Genomic DNA, 27,905 nt, shown 5'->3' on the forward strand with positions numbered 1-27,905 from the left:
CCTGGAGTTAACAAAAGCTTGAACTAGTTTTTCCGCGTCATGTAGTGACATTAAATTTCTTATTTTGGCAGTATTTCTGAGATGAAAGAAAGCTATCCGGGTAACATTATCAATGTGAGTTTCGAATGAAAGACTGGGGTCAATAATCACTCCGAGGTCTTTTACTGCTGCACATGAAGAAACAGAAAGGCCATCCACAGTTACTGTGTAATCAGAAAACTTTCTTCTACCTGCATGTGGTCCGAGTGCAAGTACTTCAGTCTTGTCAGAGTTAAGCAGAAGGAAGTTAATAAGCATCCAGTGTCTAATGTCCTTCACACATTCCTCAATTCTATCAAGCTGGTGTCTCTCATCAGGTTTTGCAGAAACATACAGCTGTGTGTCCTCAGCATACGCGCATATATATATATAAGTTTATTAAAAAAAGGCAGTGGACCCAAGACAGAATCTTGTGGAATACCAAACTTTACCTCAGTATGTCTAGAAAAATCACCATTTACATCAACATACTGATGGCGATCAGTTGAATAAGACCTGAGCCAGGAGAGGGCCGTTCCCTTAACTCCCACAACATTTTCTAGTCTATCCCGAACAGTGTTTTCCCCAGAAAAAAAACTTAAAGGTGTCCTTCCACCAAAAACGTTTAATATTGGCTCTTTTTGAAATGCCATAGTTCACTCCGAGTTGCATATGCATGCTGCATGTGAAAATATAATTCTACCCCCATTCCCTGTATTAGCTTATGAAAGAAAATAGTTGGAAAAATGAGCGGATCTGAAAAAGTCATACAACCTTGTCACTTCGTAAATTCGTATTCATGGCCTCGCCCACCTTGGCTTGCGACCGCCCATGGGAAGGAAGTTCGGATTTAAGCGCGAAGAGAGATAGCAGAGCCAGTGTTGCCAGATTGGGTGGTTTTAAGTGCATTTTGGCGGATTTGAACATATTTTGGGCTGGAAAACGTCAGCAGTATCTGGCAACACTGAGCAGAGCCCATCCCGTCAGTAGCTAACGAAGAGGACCTAACAGCAAGTTGAAAACGTCTGAACAAGTTCATGCCTGTGTTATTTGTGGCAGTAAGACATCAACGTTGCATTTCTTGCCCAAGATAGAAGAAGTGAAGAAGAAATGGTTGGAATTTATCTTTGGAACACCACCAGCGAAGTATAATGCGGCATTAGTACTGTGTTCTGATCATTTCAACCACAGTGACTTTTCAAACTTTGGTGCCTTCAGTAGTGGTTTTGCTTCGAGGTTGCATTTAATCCCTGGATCTGTGCCATCAAGATGATCGACCACCAGCTCACAAGCTGCAAGTAAAACATGAACTTTTTGTTCGAAAGTTTTTGTTGCAAAATAGCATGTTCATATTCTCCACGTTAGCATGCATGACATGGTCACAAGCTAGGCAGGGATGAGTTTTCTGCTTTTTCTGAGTAAAAAACGACCTTTTTATATCATCCTTAAAAAAATCCGACCTTTTCAGTTGGGAGGGAGGGATTTTTTTTTTTAATTTTTTTTTTATTATATATGGATGGATAAGAAATCGCAATGCTGTGTTTGCTTTTTCTTTTAGTACTTTTTTTTATTACAAAAGCAGACACATTTAATAAAATGACAGCTAAATCAACTGAAACTTGTACAAAAACTAAGTTAGCATTTTAAATGCTGACTGCAACATTTGCAAAACTTTTACAAAGGTACTTAAAATGTCTGACACACGGACTTTTTGTAGTTCTAAATCAACCGTTAGGCCTAGTTCGGATGAAATTACACTATTAAAATGATCACTGAATGATTTATTTTTTCTGAATCTTTACTATTTTGTTGTTTGCTAGAATACCATTTTGCGATTTCACACTTAAGCAAATGTTTGAAAACTCCGGATCTCCTTCCTTCATGGTGGCTGCTATTTTTTTGTGGCGCATGCGCAGAGCTGACTCGACAGTGCTTTCCACAAGTGCCGGCCGTACAGCCGACTACACAAGTCCAGCCGGCTACTTTAATGACTATTATTTTTGTAGCCCACAGGCTCTCAATATTAATTTTCGATTTTAATAAAATTAAATGTTTATCTAATGGACTGACAATGTCAAACTGAACCGTTGATCAAGGGAGAGTAATTCATCTGCGCCCCGACATGCGGTGTGCGCGCGCACTCAGCTGCGTGAATGTGTCATGCACCGAAAATAAGAGATTTACAAGCCAGGAACGCCTCATGATGCAATACGCAAGAAAAGATTTACTGCCATTTTACTTTGTATTTGAGTAAAGTGAATAAATAAATGGTCTGTGGAAAATACATTTAACCCTGGGAACTGCGTGCACAGGAGTTTTTGTGTTTACTCCCCCCGGCTGGCTACTTATTTGTCATGGCTGGCTAGTATGAGCCTTAGTGGAAAGCCCTGGGAATGCGGAAATGTCAAGTTAGATTTACGAACCCGAAAAAAATGTCGAAAAAACGGCGTTAAAAAAAAAATTTCATCCGCACAAACGGCACTCACCCGGCCGGTGGACCGGAAACAGAACATTTTTTAATAATGGCCTTATGCCAAATCCATTGAGTTTTTTTTTTTTTTTTTAATTAATTTCGGGGGGTTGGGGTTTGTTCCTTCTTGCTGTTCAGACTTTATTAACTCCAACGATGTTTACACATTATTTGTAAGTTGCCGTCTTTAGTCTCATTTAAATCTCGTTGAATGTGATGTAAAATTTGTGTTATCTACATTATTGGTCAAAACATCGACGTCGAGACCATAATAGCCAATCAGAACAGTTTTTACAAAGACACGCACGTTCATTTATTTTTTAAGTCACTTGTTCATTTTATTCGTTTGTTTGTTCAGTAAAAACCCAAACATTTGTTGAATTTTTATTTCCTCGCGTCGCACCTCAATGACGTCAGCGCATGGTATCTTTCCTTTCGCGGTTTGTTCCTTCTCTCTCGCCGTAGTAAGACACCCACATCCGCTTGTTCTGACTCACTGGAGGTAGCGTGTCAGTGCTGTTAGCCAATCAGAGGTAACTCATTTACATGTCATGAATATTAATGAGTAAGAGCTGAAATCCTGTCATTCTCCTGCCACCCACTCCTCCAGCAAACTAGAACAGCCTGAAACAGGAGAACTACAGCATTTTTTTCACCAAAACCGGCTCACAGGGCATTTATTCATACTAGAGACCACCGCACAATTAATGAAAAAACGATGCAAGGAGACCTTTAAAGCCCTAAATTCTGGCATAAGACACAGACAATTGAGTGCCAATGGCGCGAAGTGAAACTAGAGTGGTTTCAAAAAATTTTTTGAAAATGGATGCTCTCGGGTGCATTTTCAGGGTCTCTGAGAGGTTTTAGATACATGATTTATAGCAGTGGTTCTCAAACTTTTTTCACCAAGTACCACCTCAGAAAATACTTGGCTCTCCAAGTACCACCATAATGACCAACATTAAAATACAGTAGCGTAGTAGGCCGAAGTATTCATTAAAAACAAGGCGGAGGTTTTATTTAACAAGTATTCAATATTGTTGGCCACTGTAACATTTACACACAGTACTTTGAACAGTAACAGTGTTTAAATATAGGAAAATAAAACACTGTACTTAAATAATGAATTAAATAAAATTAATTGCACATAAGTGAGATAAACATTGTACTAAAATATTGGCAGTTCTTAAAGATTAAATGAAAATGTACTTAAGTTAAATAACTGTACTGTACTTAAGTAAAAAAAAAAAGTACTGTACTTGATGTACTTGAAAAAAATCAAAACAGGCTATGTATAGCTGCAGTTCTTGCCGTTTCTTAACTCCAGTGACTGCTTTCTGAAACAGAAACACACCCACAAACAGAGGAAGAACAAGAAGATTAAGAATAAAACAAAAAAGTGAGGAAAAGCATTAAGAATAACGGCTGTAGTTAAATATACGCAGACTATTGATTTCACAACTTACTGAGCTTAATGTGATGGGTGTGCATGCCTCTGAACACAGTCCTGCAACGTCTGGGTCAATGGAGGTCAGCTTCAGTCTCAGGTTTGGCTCAGCATCCACCCTGCTTCTGTACTTTTTGTTTTTATGACAACAAGTGAAGAGAAGCCTTTCTCGCACAGGTAGGTGGTCACAAAAGGAAGGAGAAATCGCACAGCCTTGTCAGAAAGCACAGGGTATTCACTGTACTGCTTTATCCAAAAGTCCAACAATGTGTGCTTTCTGAAAGATGCCTTCAGTGTTTCGTCACAAGACAGCTCTATTAACCTCTCCTGCTCAATTAACCTCTCCTGCTCAACAACAGTTAAGTCCATTAAGGCCATGTGAGAGGTGTCTATGTTGAAAGGGTTTCTCATCCAGCTGCTAGCTTCATATTTAGGCATCACTGGGAAATAATTGCAGAACTGTTGTCTGAGTGATGTGAGGTGTGCAGTGATGTTCTCCCTGACTCCATCAAGCATCAGGTCATTGTCAGACAAAAAAAACTGTCCAAAGCAGGGAAAGCTGAAACATCACCTGTCTTGACTTTTTGATTTCAAATAACTCCAACTTTTTCAGCAGTGCACTGATTTTGTCCTGCACATCAAAAACATTGATGGAGAGTCCCTTTAGTCCCAAATTCAGGTCTTTTAAACGTGAAAAAATGTCAGACAAGTATGCCAACTGACTGAGCCACAAAGTGTCCTCAAAAATGTCTTACAGGGGGAAATTTGTGTCCTGCAAGAACATCTGGACCTCTCTGTGCAATTCGAAAAGCCTCGAAAGCACCTTTCCTCTTGAAAGCCACCTTACTTCAGTATGAAGCAAGAGTTGGACATGCTCACTGCCCATCTCCTTGCAGAGCACATGAAATAAGTGAGCATTCATCAGTCTGGCCTTGATGAAGTTCAGTTTTTACAGCACAATCCAGCACAGACTTCAGGTCATCAGGCATCCTCTTCACTGTCAGCGCCTCACGATGGATACTGCAGTGAGTCCAGCGCATCTCGGGTGCCACCTCTCGGATGCGAGCTGCTATCCCGCTGTTGCGACCCGTCATGGCCCTCGCTCTGTCAGTACATACACCCACATGCTTTTCCCAGTCCAAGCCATGCTCCTGGATGAACTTGTTCAGTAACTGGAATATTTGCTCTGATGTAGTTCTGGTCTCCAGTGATTTACAGAGCATAAAGTCCTCTTGCGCCACACCGTCATATTCATTTTCACATAACCAATAAATTGGCCAAATCTGCAACATCTGTAGTCTCATCAAGCTGTATGCCAAAATATCTACTGTTCTTAATGCGCTCAATCAGTGTATTTTTAACATCAGCCATGTCGTTTATTCTCCTTGACACGGTGTCATTTGAAAGCGGCACCAAGTTTAACTCTCTGGCAGCTTTCTCTCCACACATGATGCGTGTCATCTCTTTAGCTAATGGTAAACACAGCTGTTCCCCGATTGTGTGGGGCTTACCGGCTCTGGCGATCAGGAGGCTGGCACGATATGAAGCTTCCTGTGCTTTGGCTACGGGTGTACCATAGGACAGAGTGGTGGACTTGGACTGCTTCAGTTCATCACGTTTTCATAAAAAAAATCCATTGGTTTGTCCTTTAGTGCTGTGTTTTGGTTGCAAGATGCCGTTTGAGATGCGATGGTTTCATGGACTCATTGCTCAGAACGTCGCCACATACAACACGCTGTGGCCTGGGCAGCTCCTCTGTCCCACTCCAAATGAATCCCAGTTTTATGTATTTTTCGTCATACTTCCTCCTCACTGGTTTCTGCCATTTTCTAGCAGTTCTGGGGCTGGTTTTGCCACTGTCGTTAGCATCTGCTCTTGGCTCACACACGTCCTCTTCAGTTCTCTCTCTCTCCTGATCCACGCTCCCATTCGTGGATTTAAGCCACAACAGTAATTTTGTCGTACTCGTCTGTAGTAATCCCTGATGTGGGTGGAGCACAGAAGCACGGCAGGCGAGAGTTGGTGTTCACACAGACTTTATTTTACTTATTTTCATCAGCTTTTCAGCTTCTCTCACTCACACAATCGCACACGCAACACGCGTTCTGGTCGGGGGAGACTCTTCTCTGCTCTCCCCCTCCTTTTATACTCCATCCCTGCAACAAACACACACATTGACACCAGGTGTAATGACTTAGCCACTTACCTTCCCCGACCCCGCCCTCTATTCACAGACTGCTGCTTGGCCATGCCCCTGCTGCCACATACCCCCACCACCCGACTCAGGCCGGGGAGCCATCCGGCCTGAAGCTGACCCCCCCCCCCCTCCCCCGACGGGACAGGAAGTCCGCCACCACCATCTGTGCCCCCGGCCTGTGGATCACCTCGAACTTAAATGGCTGGAGAGCGAGATACCAACGGGTGATCTGCACATTGGCATCGTTCATGCGGTGGAGCCACTGGAGGGGCGCGTGGTCCGAACAGAGAGTGAAAGGGCGCCCAAGCAAGTAGTATCGGAGGGTGAGGACTGCCCACTCGATGGCAAGATGCTCCTTTTCAATTGTGCTGTACTAGCTGTTGATGCGCAAAAGCATTCGGCTGATGTACAGCACCGGGCGCTCCTCGCCCTCCACCTCCTGGGACAAAATGGCCCCCAACCCCCTGTCTGATGCTTCAGTCTGCAAAATAAAGGGGAGAGAGGAGTCAGGGGAGTGTAAAAGTGGCCCCCCAGACAGTGCAGCTTTTACCTCAGAGAAGGCCTGCTCTGTCCACTGGACCGGATCTGGAGCCCCCTTTTTAGTGAAGTCGGTTAGCGGGCTGGTGACGTCTGAATAGTTAGGTAGAAACCTACGATAATAGCCAGCCAGCCAGCCAGCCCCAAGAACTGCCTCACCTCCCTTTTGGTCTTGGGCCTCGGGCAGGCCGCAATCGCTGCAGTCTGGTTAATTTGGGGACGCACCTGCCCATGTCCCAAGTGGAACCCCAGATACCATACTTCCACCCGCCCAATTGCACACTTTTTTGGGTTAGCTGTGAGGCCCGCCCGCCTCAGCAACTTTAGAACAGCCCTCAGGTGTTCCAAGTGTTGCGGCCAATCATGACTGTAGATTATGTCATCTAGACAGGCGGCCGCATAGGCAGCATGAGGGTGGAGGACCCTGTCCATAAGCCGCTGGAACGTAGTGGGCGCCCCAAACAACCCAAAAGGGAGCGTTACAAATTGGTGTAAGCCAAACGGTGTGGAAAAGGCTGTTTTCTCTCGGGATAGAGGAGTCAAGGGGATCTGCCAATATCCCTTTGTTAGATCCAGTGTCGAATAAAAGCGAGCAGCGCCTAACCGATCAAGCAACTCCTCAATGCGAGGCATTGGGTACGTGCCAAATTTAGACACTGCGTTGACCTTCTATAGTCCACACAGAACCGGACCGACCCATCGGTCTTGTGAACCAGAACCACTGGGCTGCTCCAGTCACTGTGGGACTCCTTGATTATGCCCATTTCGAGCATGGCCTTGAGTTCGTCCTGAACCACCTCTTTCTTGTGTTCGGGCAAGCGGTAAGGGCGGCTACGCACTACCACCCCCGGGGGCGTTTAGATGTGGTGTTTTATGAGGTGGGTACGAACCGGAAGGGGCGAGAACACGTCGGAAAATTCCTTCTGCAACTTGGCTACCTCCGTGAGTTGGGTCAGCGAGAGGTGGTCTCCACAAGGGACCGGAGTGGTCCGAGATGTTATCTTTTTTTTTTTTTACCTCCGGCCCCAGCTCCGCCTTCTCTGGGACTACTGACGCCAACGCCACGGGGACCCCCTCATTTCCACGTTTTAAAAGGTTGAGGTGGTAGACTTGCAGTGCCCCACTCCTATCTGTTCGTTCCACCTCATAGTCGACGTCCCCGACTCGCCTTGTGACCTCGAAGGGCCCTTGCCACTTGGTGACTAATTTAGAACTCGACATGGGCAATAATACGAGTACTTTGTCTCCCAGCGTGAACTCTCTAAGGGGCGTGCCCCTGTCATACAGTCGGCTCTGATGTTCTTGTGCCTGCCGTAAATTCTCCTGGGTTAATTGCGTGAGGGTGTGGGGTTTTGCGTGCAGGCCAAGAACATACTGGATTTCATTTTTACTCTGTGAAGGTCCCTCCTCCCAATTTTCCCACAACCCATCCAGAATGCTGCGCAGCTTATGCCCATATAATAATTCAAAGGGAGAAAACCCTGTGGAGTTTTGCGGGACCTCTCGTACTGCGAATAACGGGTTTGAGCCACTTATCCCAATTACGCGCATCTTCACTAACGAATTTCCGGATTATGTTTTTGAGTGTCTGGTTAAATTGCTCTACTAATCCATCCGTTTGCAGGTGATAGACACTGGTGCAGATAGACTTCATCCCCAGTAACCCATACAGCTCGTGCAGTGTGTGTGACATAAACGAGGTGCCTTGGTCTGTCAAGATTTCTTTCGGAATCCCGACCCAGGAGATAAAGCGGAAGAGCGCTTCCGCAATACTGCGTGCTGAGAGATTGCGGAGAGGCACTGCTTCTGGATATCGTGTTGCATAGTCCACTAGAACTAAAATAAAGCGATATCCCCGTGCTGACCGATCTAATGGCCTGATGAGATCCATCCCGATTCGCTCAAACGGGGTCTCGATTAGAGGAAGAGGATGCAACGGCGCTTTTGGAGCGGCCGCAGGATTTACTAATTGGCATTCATGGCACGCCGCACACCACCGACGGACATCCCCGCGAATCCTTGGCCTATAGAACCGGGCCATTATTCGGGCTAGTGTTTTGTCTTGCCCCAAGTGTCCAGCCATGGGATTAAAGTGAGCCGCATGGAACACGAGTTCCCTACGACTCTTTGGGATTAACAACTGGGTTACTTGTTCCTTAGTTTGAGTGTCCTGCGTCACTCGGTACAATCTCTCTTTAATAATGGCAAAATAGGGGAAGATTGGTGCCGCGCATGGCTGAAGAGTTTGACCATCGATTGCTCTCACTTGGTCAAATGCATGCCGCGGAGTCTCGTCTTGCGACTGCTCTAACGGGAAATCCCCGAGAGAGGGAGGAGGAGTGGGTTGCTCCTCACTCTGACGCAGTGTTGATGTAGACGGCTCTGTGACAGCTCCAGCCAATGCCGCACCGGGATCTTCCTGTGACCTACTAGGGCAGGACCCACTATATGTTAAATACTCCCATTAGTTCTTTAAATCCCGGCCAATCAGTACCCAAAATCAACGAGTGGGTAAGACGAGGATTAACCGCGGCCTTTAGTCTATGCGTTTGGCCCCAGAATAGAATATGGACAGACACTAGTGGGTAATGGTGGACATCCCTGTGCGCACACACCTTCACCGCTTGTGCTCCCCCCAATGCCTGACCTTGCACCAGGTGTTGGTGAATTGAGGTCTGATTACAACTGGAATCCAAAGCGTGATATGTATCCCCTTGAATACTCACCGGTATGCGATGCATTCTGGCCCGATCGGGGCCAGTTTCTGGCGTGTCGGGGATCCGGATGACAGCACCCACCTCCCTTGTGAAGCTCTGACTCTGGAGATGCTCCGATTCCCCACCGCGCCAGCACACCGGCCCAGGCTTTCACTATGCACTGGTGTTATGGGTGTCACTCACCTGAGGGGGAGACAATACAGACACAGAAGAGGGAGATGGGAGAACACCACAGGTGCGACGGGCTGGCTGGGGAGGAGCCAGCCGCCGCCTTCGTGGCAGGGGAATGGGGTGGAGAGGGGGACAAGAGACAGGAGAGAGAGAGAGAGAGAGAGGGAAAAGAGAAGTGAGGGGAGACGCCTCGTCTGCCTGCCGTCGGAGTTGCCTCCAGACGGTCCTCCGCCAGCTCAATGGCTCGTTCCAGCGACGCTGGGCGGTGACACTGGACCCATTCCGCCGTTCCTTCCAGAAGTTGAGGGATAAACTGCTCCAGTGACGCCAGATTGATGATCTCAGCGTCGCGGTCTTCCGCCCTCACCCGCTGTCGGCAGGCGTCCCGGAGTTGCTGGCTGAATGCAAATGGCCGGCCGACCTCCTCCAGTGCCAGCGTCCGGAAGCGCTGACGATGTTGCTGCTCCGGGGAGCGGCCGAGCCGCTGCAGATTGGCTTTCTTTAGGTCAGCATAGACCAGTTAGTTGTCAGCAGGGAGCTGCGAGCTGCGCCTCGCCAGTCAGGAGCAGGAGGAGGCGCGCTGCTCCTGTGGCCACCCCCTCGGCTGCCTGCTCAAAGAGAGCGAGGAACGCTTCCGGATCGTCCTGCGGTCCCATCTTCGTGAGGGTGGCGACTGCGGTGGCCGACAGCCCTACTGACGTGACCAGGTGCCGGAACGCCTGGCGATCTTCCTGCTGGGCCAGCATCAAGGCTTAGAAGCACTGCTGCTTTTTCGGGAGGGTGATCAGCACTTGATGCTGGTTCTGCTGGGCAGTAGCGAGAGCAAGGATGAGCTCTTCAAATGGGGACGACTCCATGGGGTGGTTCCCTTCTGTATCTCCCGGGTTTCGGCACCACTGTAGTAATCCCTGATGTGGGTGGAGCACAGAAGCACGGCAGGCGATAGTTGGTATTCACACACACTTTCTTTATTTTACTTATTTTCATCAGCTTTTCAGCTTCTCTCAATCACACACGCGTTCTGGTCGGGGGAGACTCTGCTCTCCCCCTCCTTTTATACTCCATCCCTGCAACAAACACACACACACACACACACTAATTGACACCAGGTGTAATGACTTGGCCACTTACCTTCCCCGACCCCGCTCTCTATTCACAGACTGCTGCTTGGCCACGCCCCCGCTGCCACATCGTCATAATTAGCAAAGCCACCGCCACCTTTTTCTATCACAGCCTCGTCTGTAGCTACCAATGGCGGATAACTGTCTGTCAGGAGAAATGGTGGGAATGCGTACGTACGTTATGTATGGCTACCCAGAAGCACTTGCAAACTTTTTTTTAAATTATTAACTTAATTTGTATCTCCTTTCATTTTCTTGTCATCGGTTGATGAGATATTTTCATCCATTCAGATGTTATGGATAGTATTTCATGTTTTATTTTCATCTCATTATCTCTAGCCGCTATATCCTGTTCTAGGGCAATTCCATGTAAATGTCAACCTCACCATGCAAAAATAAAGCAACATGTAATACATCAAAACCACTCCCAGAGATATCACCTAGGCCTGTATTTTACAGATGTGAATAAGTTGAACCAATTTGTAACCAACCTAATATGTCACTGTCAGTCTTTCTTTCTTATAATGTAAACCCAAGCTAAAACCAACTTTGATCATGTACAATTCTATATTATTGCCACAAGCCACAGAAATGTATGCTAAAATCCACAAAACAGCAAAACAATAGCCATCCTAAATATTATTTAAGAACTTTGATAGTTTTAGCTGATATTTAGAGAGTTTTTCAAAGGGTTATGGTGGTTAAATTGCTGATTTTCTAAACATATGCCATGTCTATTTCAGACGCGTCACATCCATAACGCTGACTTTTCCTTCCGAAACTCTGCATGAAATACAAAATATTTTAAACAAAGATTTTTTAATATTCACCTTGGACTCCTCTATCAAATGGATATCTCCATTTCGACATTAGGTTTACAATTTCACAGAGTTTGATAAAAATGTACAGTCACCCAAGAAAAGTGATACTTTTTCTGTCACATCCATAACGCATCTTTTATTGGCATTTTCTGGCATGCCCTAGATGTACTATGGGAATTGTTCTTGTTCTATCACTTCTCCAGTATGGTACAGCCTTAAAATATGCAACACCTGTTTAAATACTGGGAGACAATAAAACATGCACTGGGTCATTTGTTGCCATTTTGAGTTCAAGTGTCACGTCCATAACGCTGGAATTGCTCTCTACAGGGTCGCAGGCAAGCTGGAGCCTATCCCAGCTGACTACGGGCGAAAGGCGGGGTACACCCTGGACAAGTCGCCAGGTCATCACAGGGCTGACACATAGACACAGACAACCATTCACACTCACATTCACACTTGAGGTCAATTTAGAGTCACCAGTTAACTTAACCTGCATGTCTTTGGACTGTGGGGGAAACCGGCGCACCTGGAGGAAACCCACACGGTCATTTTTTTTATTTATATTTAATTAAGTAATCATTTGGTGTACCACTCGAATGGAGCCCGCGTACCACAGTTTGAGAATCACTAATTTATAGGATAGATTTTACCAGTGTTTCAATGACTTCTGACCTAAATAGTATTCATGTATACACATTTGAAATTTCACCTTAAAGTTCAATATGCAAGTTAAACTGTTTTGTTATTGATTACTTGGGTATATGATAGATTGAAAAATCTGCAGGATACCTTAATTATCTATGATCAAGTAGTGTTGTAACAAAAATGTGCATGAAAATATGAACAGTGGTTTGCTCCATTTTCTGCAATCCAATGAAGAGAATCGATCATCATGACCTCCTGTTGATCACAAAGGGATCTGAACCCAAGAACTGCCGCCTTAAAATAAGTTGCTGTATTACTATAACTAATTTTAGAATGTTTCTGATGCAATTACCATAATATATGTATAACTAAGATACACTGAAAAGAAAAGTAAGGCAACGGCATATTAAAGTTTCAATTTTGGCACTTTATTAAATGGACTGGATTAAGAGTAAAACATATATTTAAAGGAAAAGAAAACTTAAATGTATGAATTAAGTTTACAGAAAGAATATGTACAACCCTGATTCCAAAAAAAGTTGGGACAAAGTACAAATTGTAAATAAAAAAGGAATGCAATAATTTGCAAATTTCAAAAACTGATATTGTATTCACAATAGAACATGGACGACATATCAAATGTTGAAAGTGAGACATTTTAAAATTTCATGCCAAATATTGGCTCATTTGAAATTTCATGGCAGCAACACATCTCAAAAATGTTGGGACGGGGCAATAAGAGGCTGGAAAAGTTAAAGGTACAAAAAAGGAACAGCTGGAGGATCAAATTGCAACTCAGGTCAATTGGCAATAGGTCATTAACATGACTGGGTATAAAAAGAGCATCTTGGAGGGGCAGCGGCTCTTAGAAGTAAAGATGGGAAGAGGATCACCAATCCCCGTAATTCTGCGCCGACAAATAGTGGAGCAATATCAGAAAGGAGTTTGACAATGTAAAATTGCAGAGAGTTTGAACATATCATCTACAGTGCATAATATCAAAAGATTCAGAGAATCTGGAAGAATCTGTGTGTAAGGGTCAAGGCCGGAAAACCATACTGGGTGCCCGTGATCTTCGGGCCCTTAGACGGCACTGTATCACATACAGGCATGCTTCTGTATTGGAAATCACAAAATGGGCTCAGGAATATTTCCAGAGAACGTTATCTGTGAACGCAATTCACCGTGCCATCCGCCGTTGCCAGCTAAAACTCTATAGTTCAAAGAAGCAGCCTTATCTAAACATGATCCAGAAGCGCAGACGTCTTCTCTGGGCCAAGGCTCATTTAAAATGGACTGTGGCAAAGTGGAAAACTGTTCTGTGGTCAGATGAATCAAAATTTGAAGTTCTTTATGGAAATCAGGGACATCGTCTCTTTCAGGGAAGACCTTGCATTTTTCCAACATGACAATGCCAAACCACATACTGCATCAATTACAGCATCATGGCTGCATAGAAGGAGGGTCCGGGTACTGAACTGGCCAACCTGCAGTCCAGATCTTTCACCCATAGAAAACATTTGGCGCATCATAAAACAGAAGATACGACAAAAAAGACCTAAGACAATTGAGCAACTAGAATCCTTCATGAGACAAGAATGGGTTAACATTCCTATCCCTAAACTTGAGCAACTTGTCTCCTCAGTCCCCAGACGTTTACAGACTGTTGTAAAGAGAAAAGGGGATGTCTCTCAGTGGTAAACATAGCCTTGTCCCAACTTTTTTGAGATGTGTTGTTGTCATGAACTTTAAAATCACCTAATTTTTCTCTTTAAATGATACATTTTCTCAGTTTAAACATTTGATGTCATCTCTGTTCTATTCTGAATAAAATATGGAATTTTGAAACTTCCACATCATTGCATTGTTTTTATTTACAATTTGTACTTTGTCTTAACTTTTTTGGAATCGGGGTTTTGTGTGTGTGTGTGTGTGTGTGTGTGAGAGAGATCAGTAAGAAGTTCATTAACAGTTCATGCTTCAATGTAATGGTACCTGTGTGATGACTCTGTGCAGGTAGCAGGCAGACAGTTTAGTCTGTCCGTCTGCTCCCTGGTGTTGGCACTGGATTGTCACAGATTAACTAGGCCTGTTCTGAAACTATGAGCTATGCTGCGAGAAATGAGAGCAGCACCTTCCCGAGTGGGATGGATACTGTCCCGCCCTAACAGGTTTGTTGTTTGATCTTTAGCTGTGTGAGGACATGAAAACCGAGACATCCATGGATGGAGAGACCTCAGAAGCCTGTGTGAAGAAAGAGGAGACGCTGGAGCTGAATATCTACAACGATCTCGACAACCCACCTGAAGGTCTCTCCATTAAAGTGGAAGATCCTGACGATAAAGACTATCTTTGTAAGACATTAGGCCACTCTGGTGCTCAGTAACACTCACTGTTTATTCTACCCTGCACACTATCTGGTGCACTAAAAGTGCAATACAGTACATTTGGGATGTAGCCTCAGTCTCTCTTATTTTAATCAACAAATTGTGACATTTAGATTCTTTACTGATTTAAGTATGAACTTTGTTTATAGAGCGTGTAACATGGTAGCGAGGAGTGAGAGAAACTTACTTATTTAAAATACTTTAGTCATTATAAGCTGATGTTAACCTGAACAAAAAAAGTATGGAATATCACACGATGGGTGTGTGTAAAAAATCTATGCCGTGTGATTTTATTTTCATATAACAGCATGGCCCAAAGAGTATGATTCCCCTCAAACCATAGTGATTTGCTTGTTATTGTAATTTTTAATTTATTAATGAATGACACATTTAATGAATGTTTAATTTGTTTCTGTTTACATTTAATGTGGCCTAATGTCTGTCATTCTCTCCAGCCACTCCTGTGTTTTACTCTGAGACAAAAAAAAAAAAAAGTGGCATGTCGTGTGACTTAGAAACTAGAAAGCACAAAATCCTCTGTCTTGAAGACTCTTCCATCTTGGGGAAACTTACTGACTGATATCTGGGTCTTCACCACATTAGAAGATTATAGTTTTTTTTTTTTTTCCCTCTTTCTTCCACCTGTTTTTTGTCCAGTGTGGTCACCTGCTAGTATCCACCCACTAGCCAGGTCTCTAACCGTGTGAGTGAAGGCTAACGTGTACTTCCTCCAAGACATGTAAAGCCATCAAACTCCTCTTTTTCAACTGAAGCTCATGCTGTATGTAAATGACTCTTATTGATGGTATATAAGCAAGTTAACTACTTCCTGTAAGTTTTATTTTTGTTAGTGCCTTTTACGTTTTCGTGTCTTTTATTTTGAAGCCCTTCTGGCGTACTCTCATCTGAGAGTCAGCAACTTGGCCATAGGTGTTCACACGTGAACGGCAGCTAATTGAAGAGTGTACAGAAGGAAAAGGTGTTTTGAAGATGTTGCCTTGCAATGTAAAGTTTCATTATTGATAATTAATGCCTAGCTGGAAATGGGAACAAGGTATTGTGTGTTTCAACTTGTTTTATGACTGTTTGCTGTGATGTTATCCTAATTAACTGTCGAAAGGGTGTTTACTTATATCGTTGTTGTATTAGTCATGCTAAGGTTAGCTTATGCGAAAGGGTGTTACATGGATAAGCTGTAATGTCGTGTTAATGCTGGTTTTCTAGCTTTTCATGTGCTTTGACCGATTTGTATGTGAGTGAATATTTGATAAATGTCCACATGTGTGGTTAACTGGCATTATGGAAACGTTTATGCTTGAGAGCTAATTTTATTTTATTTATCCATATGCAGTTCTTGCGGTGTTTGTGAAGAAAGGTTGTGAAGGAAAGGAAGTATATTTGTATTCAAATTAAGGATGACGGTTGAACATACTGATGTTTCAAGAAGCATTTATTAAGCTTCATCATTGTCTGGCTGGGGTTCGCTATAGTAAGAGCTTGCCCTCATGGATCTGACGACTTGCTGCCATTATGACGGGCCATGATGGAGGGTCTTCACGGCGTGCCTGCTGCTACTACTTCGCCATGTGCTGTCTACATGGATTCATCATGAACATGTCCCGACATGTCAGCACGTGATCCACTTCGGCAATCCAGGCAGCGGTTTCATGGATTCGATGCAATGGTCAAGTATGGTCACATTCACTGACATTGAAGCAGAACTGAGAGTACACACCTATATTACAGTCTACAGACTGCAACAAGGTGAGCTCCACATGAACAGCCCTTTTAGACTGAACCAGTCAACTTTTCATACTCATTTTCTCATCTACAGCAAAGGAAAGGAACTGTTGCTTACACTCACACATGGACACATTCAAATATGCACTTTTTTTTTTTATTAAGGACATTTTTATATTTTTTGCATACCAAGTACTTTGAGAAGTGTGTTCATTACAGTACTTACCTGGACATTTACAGTTGTTTGAGTGTCTGTATGTTAATGCAGCTCTGCTAGTTGTTCATGCTCATATTCTGATATTTGCATTTTGCATTTCAAGTACTTGAAGGTTTGCCTTTATTGTAAATACTTACCTGGATATTTACAGCAACTTTGTTTATTGTAGTGCTGTCAAAAATGTCGCGTTATTAACGCGTTAACTTGACTCAATTTTAACGGCGATTAATTTTTTTTTATCGCGAGATTAACGCTCTGTGACATGATGTAGGTTTTTCATAAGTTTTTGAAACTGCCAGGAACTTGGAACAGAGACTTTGCTTAGAAAACCAGCAGCTAGACTGTAATGCCACGCCCCGCACAGCCAGAGTCCTCTGCCCTCCCCCAAAGAACCAGCGCGGGCAGGGCGCGCTAGTAGAGATGGGATTTATGGCTCTTTGATGGGATCCGCATCTTTGTGATCTGTTCTTTGAAAAGAGCTGTTCAAAAGACTGGCTAATTTGGGTCTTTTTAAATATTTATTCAGTTTTAAGAAGACAGCGTCTAAAGAAGCCAGATCCCTCTGAACTGTAAACTCAATGCTATCCCAGAAATCCTTCCTGTAATATGCAAATTTGGCCGCCTCTGATTGGACAGCGCGACGCATCAACAGGCAGAAAGTGTAAAAGTACAAAATGTGTTAAGTGAGCTGAAACAGTAAAGATCAGATTCAATGCAATATTTATCACCGAACAACTTAAACTTAATATAATGGTGTACTTTATATTATCAAGCATGTCAAGCCTACCGTCACTGTCTAACCTATCTCTCTGATTAGAGTTGTAGACTAACTCAAACAGTTGATCATTTCACTCATGGTTCTCTTGCTAGCACCGCGCCGGTGTTCGGCTTAGGTTTCACTTTGCAGTGGCTGTGTCAAGACGTGTTATGCTTTGCAATAAAAAAAAAACATTGGTATAAGGCAAGCCCATTCACTTTTTTATGCTGATAAGAGAATTACAATGTTTTATGTGACAAAAATGTGCGATTAATCGCGAATTAACTATGACTGTTGCGACATTAATCGCGATTGTTTTAATCGCTTGACAGCCCTAGTTTATTGCCAAGGTTTGATCATACTTAAGAGGTTTCTTCTGACTTAATAATTTCAAATTGAGTTGATAATGTCAAAGTCAGGTAGCTTCAAGGAGACAGAGGAGCAGATGCCTGGTTCCCAGCACAAAGTTCAAGACTTCCAGAGTGAGCTCCACTCAGTGGCAATTGTATCTGAGACACCTGACCTGAAGGAACCTGAAGGGCCTCGACGCTCTGAACATGCGCGGAACCTGACAGAGAAAATGCGTGCACTACAAGATGAAGAGGCCAAGAAAAAGGAGAAACGGCTGCTCTCCATGTACAAAAAATGGAAGCTCGACATATGCAAAGCAAGAGATCAGCTGAAGACGTACATGTCAGAGAGTGAGCTCTTGCCTCTCATTGAAGAGCTTAAGGAAGTGAAGGAAGACGTAATGAACCTGTATTTTGGAATTCGAGATCTTGCCACACCTTCCACCGGCGTGAGAAGAGGAGTTGACACTTGTGAATCAGTTACCACAGAAATCATCGCCATTGCCTACGGCAGAGCAATAGACGAAGGTGAGTTTAATGAAGACATGGAAAGACGCCGCCTTCATGAACTGCTCCACCGTGACTATGCAAAGTCTGTCTATGGATCTGCTGCTTCCTTGACAAGTCACAGCAAGTCTGACCAACACTCCACAGCTTCGTCCATGGCAGCCAAGCGTGCAGCTGCAGAGCTAGCAGTGAAGGAAGCAAATTATGAAATGATGGGGGCAGAAGAAAGACAGAGAAGTCATCCGAGAGTTAGAGGAACAACAGCAGAAGGCTCTGGAGGCACAAAGGCATGAGTTGGAGCGATTGCAGGCAGTGAAGGAAGTGCAGGCAGCTCAAGCTAAGCTAAAGGTATATGATAAAGAGACGGAACGCAAAGCTGCTGACTGCGTTAACGATGAAACAGAGTGTGCCTGTAACTGCAGTTCCTCTATCTCATGTTGCAACACCCCCCTCACACAGATGTTTCCCTTCTTGTTCGGGTCTTTCAAGACAGCATAGCCTTAAGTAGGCTCCCTGTTCCAGAACCATTTGTCTTCAATGGTGATGCAATTCCATTGAATGGAAAGCAGCGTTTTACCTCACTCATTGACCAAAGAGCAATCACACCAGTTGAAAAAAATATTATCTAAAGAAATACGTTGGTGGTCCAGCATGCCAGGTGCTAGAAGGCACTTTCTTCCGGAATGATGATGAAGCCTATCAGGAGGCCTGGAACAAGCTGAATCATCGCTTTGGCCAGCCATTCACCATTCAGTGAGCATTCAGAGAGAAGCTCACCAATTGGCCAAGGATTCAACCTAAGGATGTTCAAGGACTCAAACTTCTCAGATTTTCTGAATGCCTGTCAAGATGCCATGCCTCACGTCAAGGGTCTTGACATACTAAATGACTGTGAGGAGAACCAGAAGCTTGCCCACAAACTACCAGACTGGCCAGCTTCACACTGGAACTGACAAGTCACCCAATGCCTGAACGAGAAGCAAGAATTTCCAAGTTTCAAGGACTTTGCAACATTTGTGTCAACTGAAGCTGAGATTGCCTGCAATCCAATTATATCGCTTCATGCTCTTCCTTCATCAGACTCGAACACCTGAAGAGAAATCTGAGACACAAAGAGAAACAAGGCCAGTGTTCTCACCACTCACACAGCTACAGACAACACAAATCAAAGGTCAGACCAGAAAAGGGCTAAAGCTCCATGCATCCTTTGTCAAGATAACAGACACCAACTTCATGCATGTCCCAAGTTCACAGGGATGTTGGCAGAATGACGGAACCACATAAAGTAGAAGAAACCATGTTACGGATGCTTAAAATCTGGACACGGCGCAAAAGACTGTCGTCATAGTCACTTCTGTGACAACTGCAAAGGAAGGCATCCTACAGTCCTCCATGATTACAACTATGGAAAGGAAAGGTGTTCATCTGAAACAGGGATGAATCCAAGTGCTGCTGCTGCTGCAACATCACTGTGTAACAGGCGAAGGCTCATCCTACACATCGATGGTAATACCAGTGTGGGTGTCAACTAAAAACAGTTCAACAGCTGAGAAGCTTGTCTATGCTCTACTCGACACTTAAAGCGATAGAACATTCGTTAACCAAGAAGTGAGTGACCGTCTAATTGCTGACAAGTATCCAGTGAAGTTGAAGTTGACCACCATGAGTGGAAAAAACAGTTCTCCAAAGTGAGAGTGTCTCCAGCCTTCGTGTAAGGGGATACAGTTCTGCTATTCAGGTTGATCTTCCAGTTGCATACACGAAGGATTGCATACCCGTTAACCATGCTCGCATTTCCACTTGAGACGGCTAAACAATGGAGTCATCTCAGAGAAATGGCAGACGAAATCCAACCACTAAAAGACTGTGAAGTAGGACCTCTTATAGGCTACAACTGCTCCAGCGCTATGGCATCAAGGCAGGTAATCCTAGGAGGAGATGAGGAACCCTGTGCAATACGGACAGACTTAGGATGGACTATTGTGGGGCGCTCAGCCCAAGGCCATGATCCGTTGAGCACAAGTTGCCTGTGTCACAAAATCATGGTTAAAGAGCTGCCTCTGGTAACTTCTGCCAATGCGATTCGCATTCTAGGATCTGACTTCAAGGATGGCAGTGAAGACAGCAAAGCAGTGTCACAAGACGACATTGCCTTCCTCCATAAGCTAGATGAGGGTATGCGGAAAAACACGCATGGCCACTATGAAATGCCCTGCCCTTCAAAAACAGACCTAGCTTGCCTGATGATAAAGACTCAGCCATGATATGCCTCAACCACCTGAAAAGGAAACTGCAACGGGACTAAAGGTATAAGGAGCAGTATGTCGAGTTCATGGAGGAGGTAATCGAGAAGGGAGATACAGAGCAGGTTGAAGATGGTGGGAGTGAAGGTGAGAGATGGTACGTTCCCCATGCAAAGAAGCCGGAAAAGCTTTGCGTAGTGTTCGATTGGGCCGCCAGATGCGAAGGAACCAGCCTAAATGACCACCTCCTCTCTGGTCCTGACATGCTGAACAAGTTGAGTGGTGTTCTCATTTGCTTTCGACAACACCCTGTTGCTCTGATGTGCAAAATTGATGGAACGTTTTTTTTTTTTCTTCCGTGTGTATGAGGCTGATCGCAACTACCTGTGCTTTCTCTGTCGGAAGCAAGGAGACTTGAACTCACCGCCCAGCGAGTTCCGGGTGAAGGTGCATCTGTTCGGTGCTGCTTCCTCTCCTGGATGCGCAAACTATGGGCTGAAGCATCTAGCTAAAGAGAATAGCAACCTCTACCCTAAAGGCTCCCGGTTCATCTTGAGGGCTTTTTATGTAGATGACGGGCTTGCCAGTGTTGAAAGCACCGAAGATGCTATTCAGCTTGCCAGAGAAGCTCGCAAACTGTGCACCACGGGTGGTCTGCGACTACACAAGTCTGTGTCGAACGACAGAGATGTCCTAGAGAGTATACCACCCTCAGAACAAGCAACTAATGTGAAAAATATGGACCTCCCCTTTGACAACCTGCCACTTGAGGGAGTCCTAGGGATTCAGTGGGATGTGGAATCCGACCACTTCCGGCTTAACGTCAGCCTAAAGGATCAGCCTGCAACACGCCGTGGCATCCTGTTTGTAGTGGCTTCCTTGTATGACCCTCTTGGGTTTGTGGCACCTGTTCTGCTCAAAGCGAAGATCATTCTTCAGGAGATGTATAGGCGAGGCACAGGCTGGGACGATCCTCAACCAGACGAACTTCATCCAAAATGGGAACAGTGGAGAAGTGATCTAGCCCAATTAGATAATGTTACCATGTCCCGTACCTACTCACCTGCTGGATTTGGAAAGGTCACAAAGACGCAGCTGCATCATTTCTCGGATGCTAGCCTTAAGGGTTATGGCCAGTGCTCGTACTTGAGGCTTCAAAATGAAGAGGGAGATGTTCACTGTGCCTTAGTTGTAGGAAAGGCACGTGTCTTACTATCCAAGGTTACAACTGTTCCGAGATTGGAACTAACAGCCACAGTTGTTTCTGTGAAGATAAGCAACATGCTTAAGGACGAATTTGCATCTACTGGGATTGAGGAGTTCTTCTGGACTGATTCTAAGGTGATCTTGGGATACATCAACAATGAAGCATGACGATTCCACACCTTTTGTGGCTAATCGCGTTCAGAAGATTCATCTCAGCTTGGCCCCTCAGCAATGGAGATGCGTCCCAACCAATGAGAATCCTGCTGACCATGCTTCTCGGGGCTTGACTCCCAGCGATCTTCGTTCATCCACCTGGCTCACTGGACCCAAGTTCTTATGGAACAAGGAAATGAAGCTGCCTGTTGCTGAGATTCCAGAGTTAATGATCGGAGATCCAGAGGTCAGAAGTGCTCTTGTGCTTGGCACAAGAACCACAGAATGAGTAAGCCTTGTTGATCACTTTTATCTAAGCTCTCAGCTTGGTCACTGGCTACTCAAGCTGTTGCACGTATACTAGGGTGCATCAGCAAGAACAGATCAAACAGTCACCACTGTAACAGAATGAGAACATGCAGAACATTGCATAATCATAGACGTGCAGAAAAATGTGTATCAAGAGGAGTTGAAACGGCTGAGCAAAGGGATCCCCCTACCATCTCAAAATCCATTATACTCACTTGATTCCTTCCTCGACAAATTTGGCATCCTCAGGGTGGGAGGTAGGCCGTGCAGCTCTTCTCTTCCTGACTCCATCAAGCACCCTGCAATCGTCCCCAAGGATCATCACATTGCAAAGATGATCATTGCTCATCACCACGAAAGGATGAAACATCAAGGCAAAGGTCTTGCCATTAATGACATCAGGTCCCATGGCTACTGGATTCTTGGCATCAATCAGGCAGTAGCATCCTACATTTGTCAATGCGTTACCTGTAGACTGCTTCGGAAACCAATGGAAGAGCAAAGGATGGCTGATCTACCCCCCTGAACGTGTGGAACCATCACCCCCCCCCTTACCTTCTGTGGAATGGACTACTTTGGTCCATTTTTCACAAAGCAGGGTAAGGAGAACGAGGTGTATGGTCTTCTCTTCACTTGCCTTAGCTCCCTCGCCATCCATATTGAGATGCTTGACGACATGTCCACCGACGCCCTCATAAATGACCTGCAATGCTTTATTGCCATACGTGGTACTCTTCGTCAAATCAAGTCTGATCAAGGAAGCAACTTTGTTGGAGCCAAAAATGAACCCAAAGAAGTCAGTGCAGACTGGCTGGCTGCATTTCTTGCTGAGAAACAATGCGAGTTCAGCATGAATGCACCCTATTCAAGCCATGTTGGAGGGCTGTGGGAGAGACAGATTAGAACAGTGAAAGGCATCCTGAGGTGGGGTTTACATTAGACCGTATCAGCGGATCATCAGATTAATGTTTTTAAAACGATTAGTGTGCACACAGCAACGCCAATACACGAGTCGCGTGCACACAGCAACACCAATACACGGATACGCTCAGCTCCGCAGGCATCCTGCGCTCCAAATCACTCCGCCCTGAACAGCGAGTGCCCTCTGGAGGGTGCACACTCCAGCCCTGCGCAGTTCACAGAGCGCGCAAGTGGAGTGCACGAGCAGTGATTTGGGACTGAGCCGCTGTGTGTGTGATCTCAGTGCATGTCGGGCATGCGCGTCACTTACCACTTGCAAGTGGAAGGATGGCAAGCCTAAAGACCATCATAACTACACAATGGGCAGTATTTGCATCAGTATTTTCATACTTTTTATACTCTTTAATGAAAGGTGATACAAGGCGGAAGTCCATGCCGTTTTTCAGCAGTCGCGTCACATGACCAACGCCAGCGAATCAGGAAGGTGGATGTCACAGTGACGTTGTCCAATGACGACGCCAGCTAGAGCTCAGCACAGCGTATCCGCGTATTCTCAATGTTTACACAGCACCGGACCAGACACGATCTGGATTGAATACGTGGACCCTGGCGGATTCCCGTTTCCCGGCGTTTCCAGGCGTTTTAATGTAAACGGACAGTGCATCCGCGAAGAAAACGAGACAGATACGGTCTGATGTAAACTTGGCCTAAGGCCACGCTTGCTCTTTCTTGTGGTAGGCTAAACAATGCTTCCCTACGAGCTTTCCTCCATGAAGCTATGGGAGTCGTCAACAGCCATCCACTGACTGTTAACAACCTCAGTGACACCCCCCCCCCCTCCACCCCCCCCCCCCCCACACACACACACAGCCTCGAGCCACTCACCCCTAATCATCTCCCAACTATAAAATCTGTCAAGACCTTGCCTCCTTCAGGTGAGTTCATCAGAGAAGACATGTATAGCAAGAAAAGGTGGCGACATGTTCAATACCTGGCAGAACAGTTTTGGAGTCTATGGCGAAAGGAATACCTGGCCAACATTGCCCTCAGACAGCGCTGGCATACTCCCAGGAGAAATCTGCAAGTTGGAGATATCATAATGATGAAAGGAGAGGATGTGCACAGGAACGAGTGGAGGTTGGGCAGAGTTTCAGAAACCACTACTGACAAAGACGGACTAGTAAGGAGAGTTGAGGTCTGCCTCGGTGACAGCAAGCTTGGCAAGAAAAAGGAGCGTCTCCACAAGATGTCTGAAATGGAGCCCCCAGTCCAGAAGCTAGTCTTGCTGCTGGAGACTGATTTAAGCCTGTTCACCCTATAGTTAATAATACCTTCTAGCTATAGCTAATAAGCTCATAGTTCATGGTTTAAAAGGGTTTTCCACCTTCTAAACAAGTTATTTCTATAGGGAAGGTCATTTTCAGTTTGAAATCATTCGTGCCTAATGTAAACCGTATACTGTTCCATTATTTACTCATGATTGGTGGGAGTGTAAATGACTCTTACTGATGGTATATAAACAAGTTATCTACTTACAGGAAGTTTTATTTTTGTTAGTGCCTTTTACGTTTTCGGGTCTTTTTATTTTGAAGCCCTTCTGGCGTACTCTCATCTGAGAGTCAGCAACTTGGCCATAGGTGTTCACACGTGAACGGCAGCTAATTGAAGAGTGTACGGAAGGAAAAGATGTTTTGAAGGCGTTGCCTTGCAATGTAAAGTTTTATTATGGATAATTAAGCGCCTAGCTGGAAATGGGAACAAGGTATTGTGTGTGTTTCAACTTGTTTTATGACTGTTTGCTGTGACATGTTATCCTAATTAACTGCCGAAAGGGTGTTTACTTATACAGGGCTCGAAATTTGTGGTGGTCCGGTCGCCCGAGGCGACTTAATTTCTCATTTGGCAAGTAATTCCTGTCACTAGCCAGCCCGGCTGGCTAGTTGAAAATAAAAAAGATGTATGAAGCGAAGATTCAGACACACTGTCAACTAAAGCCGCCACATATTAAGCGCGTGCCGTGTCTGTGTTCATCAGGCTGTCAGTTTTTTCACTACTGCGCATGCATATAATAAACATCCCAAATCTCCCGGAAGTTCCGGGAGTCTCCCGCATATTGATAGTGGCTCCCTGACAGTGTTGCCAGATTGGGCGGTTTTAAGTGCATTTTGGCGGGTTTTGAACATATTTTGGGCTGGAAAACGTCAGCAGTATATGGCAACACTGCTCCCTGATGCCCGCAAATTGGCGAATATCTCACGGAATCTAGAGCAAGCAAGCAAGAGCATGCACGCGAAACATTAATGTCTGTATCACGCAGATGACGGAGTGCGTGAGGGAGACTGCGTGTGTTCCTGTTCATGAAGTGCATGCTAGACAAAGAGCATCCTGATTGGTTTACAGACATCCCAACCTGCAGACCCGGGGGGGGGGGGGGAGTCCAATATATTTATTATTTGTTGATTATTATATTATGGTGCTCTGTGTTGTTCTCATTTATGTATTTAACAACAGTATCACAATACTCCGGCTCTTGAAATAAATGCACATTAGTCATGAACAATGGTAACTACTCTCTTTTGTGTTATTTTTGACAGAAGTAAAATCAGGGGTGAAAGTAAGCCGGTCCTGGCCGGTCCAGCGTACCACTAAAAGATTTGGCTGAACCGGATAGAAAAATATACTGTTGCTGGAAAAAAAAAAAAAAAGCACTTTCAGCATAACACACCTGCTAATGTCAATTTACCAAAAGCAACACGTTTTCCTCAATATATATTGCATATAACTCATTCTGACCTGTCTCTGAATTATGTCTGAAGTGAATTCCTTCCGTGTTTCACTCGACAGACAACGTGTGAGATAAGCAGTGGGCTCCGCGCACTAACCATCTTGCGCCAACGTGCGCAGCTGGTATCCAAAGTGTTTTAGTAGACAGAATGTCCAAAATGAAAAGGTAGTTTTCAACTGTTCAGCTAAAAAAAGTTATTAAAACGATTGTGCTGTTGAAATTGTGTGTTTGCAATTTATTTATAATCAAAAACTGATACAGGTGGATGAAAGAGTGATAGTGTGATTAAAAAAAAGTACTATACTAGTACTACTGAGTGATAAGAAGTCCTATTGAATGCTTGATAAAGTAGACAATAGTAAATGATTAGGTGTATTTTTCAGCGCGCGCTCACTGACTCAAAATATTAGTACTGGCAAGAAATAAATTACTTTCACTCCTGAGTAAAATTCATATATGAACAAATTTTGCTAATTATGCTAATTATTCCACTGGTGAAAACCATTAACTAAATCATGTGGTCTCTACAAATAATTCATTAGAAAAAGTACAACCCCGATTCCAAAAAAGTTGGGACAAAGTACAAATTGTAAATAAAAACGGAATGCAATGATGTGGAAGTTTCAAAATTCCATATTTTATTCAGAATAGAACATAGATGACATATCAAATGTTTAAACTGAGAAAATGTATCATTTAAAGAGAAAAATTAGGTGATTTTAAATTTGATGACAACAACACATCTCAAAAAAGTTGGGACAAGGCCATGTTTACCACTGTGAGACATCCCCTTTTCTCTTTACAACAGTCTGTAAACGTCTGGGGACTGAGGAGACAAGTTGCTCAAGTTTAGGGATAGGAATGTTAACCCATTCTTGTCTAATGTAGGATTCTAGTTGCTCAACTGTCTTAGGTCTTTTTTGTCGTATCTTCCATTTTATGATGCGCCAAATGTTTTCTATGGGTGAAAGATCTGGACTGCAGGCTGGCCAGTTCAGTACCCGGACCCTTCTTCTACGCAGCCATGATGCTGTAATTGATGCAGTATGTGGTTTGGCATTGTCGTGTTGGAAAATGCAAGGTCTTCCCTGAAAGAGATGTTGTCTGGATGGGAGCATATGTTGCTCTAGAACCTGGATATACCTTCCAGCATTGATGGTGTCTTTCCAGATATGTAAGCTGCCCATGCCACACGCACTAATGCAACCCCATACCATCAGAGATGCAGGCTTCTGAACTGAGCGCTGATAACAACTTGGGTCGTCCTTCTCCTCTTTAGTCCAAATGACACGGCGTCCCTGATTTCCATAAAGAACTTCAAATTTTGAGTCGTCTGACCACAGAACAGTTTTCCACTTTGCCACAGTTCATTTTAAATGAGCCTTGGCCCAGAGAAGACGTCTGCGCTTCTGGATTATGTTTAGATACGGCTTCTTCTTTGAACTATAGAGTTTTAGCTGGCAACGGCGGATGGCACGGTGAATTGTGTTCACAGATAATGTTCTCTGGAAATATTCCTGAGCCCATTTTGTGATTTCCAATACAGAAGCATGCCTGTATGTGATGCAGTGCCGTCTAAGGGCCCAAAGATCACGGGCACCCAGTATGGTTTTCCGGCCTTGACCCTTACACACAGAGATTCTTCCAGATTCTCTGAATCTTTTGATGATATTATGCACTGTAGATGATGATATGTTCAAACTCTTTGCAATTTTACACTGTTGAACTCCTTTCTGATATTGCTCCACTATTTGTCGGCGCAGAATTAGGGGGATTGGTTATCCTCTTCCCATCTTTACTTCTGAGAGCCGCTGCCACTCCAAGATGCTCTTTTTATACCCAGTCATGTTAATGACCTATTGCCAATTGACCTAATGAGTTGCGATTTGGTCCTCCAGCTGTTCCTTTTTTGTACCTTTAACTTTTCCAGCCTCTTATTGCCCAGTCCCAACTTTTTTGAGATGTGTTGCTGTCATGAAATTTCAAATGAGCCAATATTTGGCATGAAATTTCAAAATGTCTCACTTTCGACATTTGATATGTTGTCTATGTTCTATTGTGAATACAATATCAGTTTTTGAGATTTGTAAATTATTGCATTTCGTTTTTATTTACAATTTGTACTTTGTCCCAACTTTTTTGGAATCGGGGTTGTATTTATCCTCTGACTACAGCCAGGCAAC

General features: G+C 44.3%; 1 protein-coding gene and 1 pseudogene across 4 annotated transcripts in view; one reads left to right on the plus strand and one right to left on the minus strand.

Annotated features, from left to right (window-relative positions):
* The window catches only part of LOC132901334 (zinc finger protein 271-like), a 93,530-nt gene that overhangs the window by 9,063 nt on the left and 56,562 nt on the right, over positions 1–27,905 (plus strand). For 2 of the 4 annotated variants that reach the window (XM_060943648.1, XM_060943647.1), the window contains exon 2: positions 14,339–14,501. The exons of the other annotated variants lie outside the window; for them this stretch is intronic. In XM_060943648.1, the coding sequence (XP_060799631.1) occupies positions 14,351–14,501 (151 nt within the window). In that variant the 5' untranslated portion in view covers positions 14,339–14,350. The remainder of the gene's footprint in view (positions 1–14,338; positions 14,502–27,905) is intronic. 4 annotated transcript variants of the gene reach the window in all.
* Positions 4,687–5,453, minus strand: LOC132864576 (zinc finger BED domain-containing protein 5-like; annotated as a pseudogene).

This window comes from Neoarius graeffei, chromosome 17 (genome assembly GCF_027579695.1).
Source record: "Neoarius graeffei isolate fNeoGra1 chromosome 17, fNeoGra1.pri, whole genome shotgun sequence".
Classification (NCBI taxonomy): domain Eukaryota; kingdom Metazoa; phylum Chordata; class Actinopteri; order Siluriformes; family Ariidae; genus Neoarius; species Neoarius graeffei.